The sequence below is a fragment of the Antrostomus carolinensis genome, unplaced genomic scaffold (assembly GCF_000700745.2).
Source record: "Antrostomus carolinensis isolate BGI_N321 unplaced genomic scaffold, ASM70074v2 scaffold3560, whole genome shotgun sequence".
Taxonomy (NCBI): Eukaryota; Metazoa; Chordata; class Aves; order Caprimulgiformes; family Caprimulgidae; genus Antrostomus; species Antrostomus carolinensis.
The window spans coordinates 1-4,995 of NW_010290350.1; the positions used below are offsets into that span (position 1 = coordinate 1).

General features: G+C 36.6%; 1 protein-coding gene across 1 annotated transcript in view; it reads right to left on the reverse strand.

The window, feature by feature from the left end:
- Nucleotides 1-3,635: 3,635 nt before the first annotated feature.
- The window catches only part of TSPAN13 (tetraspanin 13), a 5,054-nt gene continuing 3,694 nt past the window's right edge, over nt 3,636-4,995 (reverse strand). The window contains exon 5 of the mRNA XM_010172667.1: nt 3,636-4,532. Within this exon, the coding sequence (XP_010170969.1) occupies nt 4,458-4,532 (75 nt within the window). The 3' untranslated portion in view covers nt 3,636-4,457. The remainder of the gene's footprint in view (nt 4,533-4,995) is intronic.

The following is a 4,995-nucleotide window of genomic DNA, read 5'->3' on the forward strand; positions in this document are numbered from 1 at the left end:
ATCTTTCGAGGTCCCTTCCACTCCCTAACATGCTGTGATTCTGTGATCCCTTAACTGTGATAAGGAATACTTCTCTTGGGAAGGAAGAAGGGAAAGAACCTTCTGCAGAAGACAGGGCAGGGGGAAAGGATGCAATAGGACCAGAAATATTCTCTAGAAGCAGCTATCATGCATAAAAAGCAAAAAAAGGTGGTTACAGGACTGAGCAGAGGGACCACACAGAGGGAGACTGGAGCAACTGGTTATCAGAATCATCTTTATCTACTCAACCCAGAAGACCCTTGCTAGAGCTGTGTATCTGACCTAAAACAAAAGTTGCCTATGCCATCACATTTTTAAAGTATGTTTTTATAACTCTACTGAAGTAGCATCATTTTCTTCAGCAGAAGTACTGCTGATGCTACAGATGATATCCAGCAAATGGAGATAAGGCACATTCCACAAGAGCCTAGTAGCCTCGGTGCTCCAGATGCAAATACACAAGTGACAGGGTTAATTTTCTTCCTAGTAGCCAGAAAGCACTTTGGTTTCAGTGAGGATTGTTACGAGAACAATGTTGATAACTACAAGGACACCGTGCTTGGGCAGTTTCCAAGAAGAGAGGACTGGAATAAGATATTCCATATCATATTTCATCATGTTCAGTATATTAACCAGGGCTGACCGGAAAGGGGGGAATCCTCTCAGGAATTGCCCAGGCTCGCTTTTCCGGGATTGCGATTTCGGTTTCAGGGTTTCTTTTTAAAGCTCCTCCGGGATCGTTATCAGGGGCTGATGAGCAATTGTATTCTGCATCACTCATACATATATCTTTGTTATTATTATTACTCTTATTATTTTTATTTTACTCTAATTATTAAACTGTTCTTATCTCAACCTACTAGTCTCCTGCCCTTTACCCTCAAATTCTCTCCCTGATTCCCTGGGTGGGGGCTGAGAGTGGTTGTGTCTTGTTTGGCTGCCAGCTAAGTTAAACTATCACAAGCAGCTAGTTCAGCCTTCAAGAAATCAATTATTTTATACTCAAGGTTATACCTTTAGTAGTTTGCATTTGATCTTAGCCAAATTTTCAAGAAAATACATAAATGGTCAACTTAATTCTGCTCTTTCACCTCCTCTAAATACAGATTTATTTTTACAGAGGCATCAAGCCAAGCTGAGGTACCTCAAGAAAACCTTTGCTATTTCTTTGGAAAACTTGTGAAATAATTTCTGAAGTATATATGTTCAGTAACTTGAAGTGCACAGGATGGATGGGTTTTCTAGAACTCCATTAGCATTCAAACTATCTTTAAATAATGAGTCCTAAAAATAATAATACAAGCAAATAATATCAGCACACTTCAATTCCCTTAGCAGCTGTATGTTTTAAGGTACATTTTTACTGGTGTCAATTCAAGTTATGCAAGCTTTTTCTTTTTGTAATAAAGTTATTTTCATGTGAAAGGAGCAGTGGTATCAGTACGTTAGTTAAGATGTGGTTTCATTTTCTTACACAGATGCAGAAGAACTGTATTTTACTATTTTAAATTCAGTTATTTTTGTGTGATGTTAGTTAAGATATGGTTTCATTTTCTTACACAGATGCAGAACTGTATTTTACTATTTTAAATTCAGTTATTTTTGTGTGATAAAAATGTGTAGGTGTCTTGAAAGAAGTCAAGACATTTTACAGAATAACAAACTCTAAGAAAGCATTTCAACATAACTAGGGTCAAAAGACATCCAATGTGAGTATTAAGAATGCTCGAGGCTAAACCATTTTATTTTGATATTCTACTGCTGTAAATTGCTTCTAGAAAATCTGGTTACAATTAAGTTCAATTCTCAAGCAGACAGATAAAAATTTAAATGTCTCTTTGGAAACCAACCAAAAAAAAAAAAAAATCTTTATATGACCAAAACTATTTTCTCAAGAGGAAAGACAAAGCAATGAACAAAGAAAACTTCAAAGGCAAAACCCACCAAGAATAGGTATAAAGGCTTTTAAAAAACACTCTCTTTCAACACATCAGAGCAGTACAACATTTCATGTACACTCACATATGAGTCAGACCTCTCCTGAGGGAGGCTACTCTCTCTCCCCCAAAACTAAAGTCAGACTCAAGGTGTTTTATTGCCCGCCCTAAGAATTAGGTTCCGAAAGTGAAGCCACACCTCTGATGTAAATTTCAAGGTTTGTGTTGGCTGTTTGTTTTTTTTTTTTTTTCTTAAATCACAATCTTGAACAGAGAAAGTATAATTAATAAAAATTAAAAACTTCATACAAACCTTATGATCCACTGATCTGCCTTTTGACTAAGAAAACAAATTATTATGAGACGTAAAAGTGGCACATTTTCAGTATTTTTTCAGTGATGCACATTTACACTCCACTATCACCCACCATATTTATGAAACCAGACACACTCAAAGCTAAGCATTAAAATCAATTAGGAAAAAAGTCAAAATCGAATCCGCAATGTGGTATTATTTTGAACTTCATACGCTCTCTCCTTAAGAATCCTCTTTTAATTTATTACAGTAACATAAAATACAGAGCCTGTCCAGACTAGGAAAAGTAACTTGCTACAGACAGACACAAGCTGATCACTGTCCTCTTGATATGTATTGAGAATGACTGGTTAGTAGCTTAAACAAGACAGCACTGGGGAGAAGGGGGGAAAATCTACATACATTTACATTCTACTTCAGTAGTAGTCTGAAGGCTCTTGAGGTTCTCCAATACATGAGTAGGGTCTCAACTGAATGTACAAGTATGTGCTTGAAACAGACACCAAGAGTTCTCGTCATACCAAGCAATAACTCACAGACCGAACACCAGGAGATGGCGCTGACAGCAGATGTTGAAGAATCATCTACACCTGAAGAGAAGCAGTCTTTAACAAGTTCTTAACATTCCTCTAGGTTCAGTTTCTCTGAACTTTTTCCCTCTGAAACCTCGAGACACTTCCTGCTTTAAGAGCACTGTCCACATGAAAGTCTGAAAAATGTTCTGATGGGCATGTATTTCAACTTCTTTTTGCCTCCTTTGCAGGAACAAGGAGGCATCTCCCTAGCAAAGGAAGACTATGAGAACTCCGTTCTGTCTGCCCCTCACTGTCTTCCTTTCCACCTGGCTCAGCTGCTGTATTTCTTGGTAAATGGCCTTAATATTCTTCCTCTTTTCTTCCTGCAGAGCCATCTTTCAGACTATAGCAGCTGCCTACCACACCAGGAGCAGCAACTGAATGAAGAAAAGTTGCAGTGCAGGTCTGCAATTCAGTGTTATTAGAAACAAATGGAACATTATGCACTTTGGGTGTTTAGATTTCTGATGTTCCAGCTGATGCATCACTATTATTATAGGTTGGAGGAGTGGAAGAGGGCCCACGCTTTCCTTCAGCTCAGACAACACTTACTACATGGATAATGTACTGTTCTAACCCTAATTCTTTTATTTTTTTTAAGAAAAAACACAAACTACTGGAATCTATTACTTTTTTTAACTTTTTTTTTTTTCCTTTCTTTATTACACATCATTCAATCTCTCATGAAATCAAGATGGTTAGCTGGATGACACAGGAATATACACTGCTGAGTTATTACAACAGTAATTTTACACCATCTGGAAAAATAGCTGTACAACAACTTTCCAGACACCAAGTTTCTTACATTAAAGATGACAGACCACTATTGATTCTGATGTTGAGCAAATACCAAACTTAATTCACTAGTGGGAAAAAAAAAATTCCAAGTTAATAAGCTGCAGATTACATTCTCCGGGTTTTCTTCATTCATTGTTCTTGTAGTGAAGTTATCCATTAAAAAGTAAATAATTATTTTTATTCTCAACAAAATTTTAAAGCTACCAGAAAGCCAAAACAAACAGAGAGGGGGAGGAGTGAAGACTACAGCAGTCATTAACATACACTTATGTGCACTACAGAAAAAAACATCTTTAGCTTCTGTTTTCACCTTAACAGACAAGAAGGAGACCATTATTAAGACAAAGAAGTTGACTAGAGTTCATCCTAAAGCCTTATCAAATCATACAGTCCAACCAACCACCATATATTTTTATCATTTTAATGATAAATCATGTGAATTTTTGTAATCAATGAATACAGCAGAAAATACTTCTGGGTTTTTTTGGACACCAGAGAAGCCAGTAGTGCTATAAAACTCACGGTATACAGATTCACCACATCAATTGCCAAAGTCTTAACAGAGTTATTTAACCAGCTCAGAGCAGTTCGACTCTGCCCAGCTACTGAATGTACCAGTCTACTTCAAGACAGAGATTCTTAGAAGAAGAATAATGGGAAATTAAATATGAAAACTACAAATTTCTTATGGAAACAAAGTTTTCTTTTGGGTGCATGTAGAATCCCTATTATGGAGAAATACCAAACTATGGAGAATCAGTATTTTGAAGTAGAGGGTGCAGAGAGAAGATTCAGTCCTTTATAAACTTATCAAAGAAATGCACTAGGGTTTGCACGGGGATCCTTTTGGTTCCTGTATCTATATGTCAGCCAGACTCCCAGAATCTAAAAACAAAAAACAAAGATGTTATTAAGCAGAGGGTCTCCACTCCATCTTCCATCAGTTTTACATAATTTTTTTTAAACATAAAATCCCAACAATGAATTTCCAGAACACAAGCTTAGGATATTTTACTATTGCTAAAATAGCACAACCACACACCAGTTTTCTTCATTAGAAAAAAGAGTGCACCTTCTCAGAAAGAATTCATACCTAGCAACAGAGAGAACAAAACAAAAAAGCCAAAACTCTATGCACAATGCAATGTACAGTATTTCCCACGGGCATGCCTAGTGTTAAATTATTCTGCCCTCTTCCCAGATGATAAATATCATAAACCTGTTTTTAGAGTAATTATAAACAAATCCTCCAAATGGTTTCACTTTATAGTTACCATTTAACTATAAGGCTATTTTTCTAGTACAATTTCAAATCTTCTCACTCTTGCCCAACCACCTCCCCCTCCCC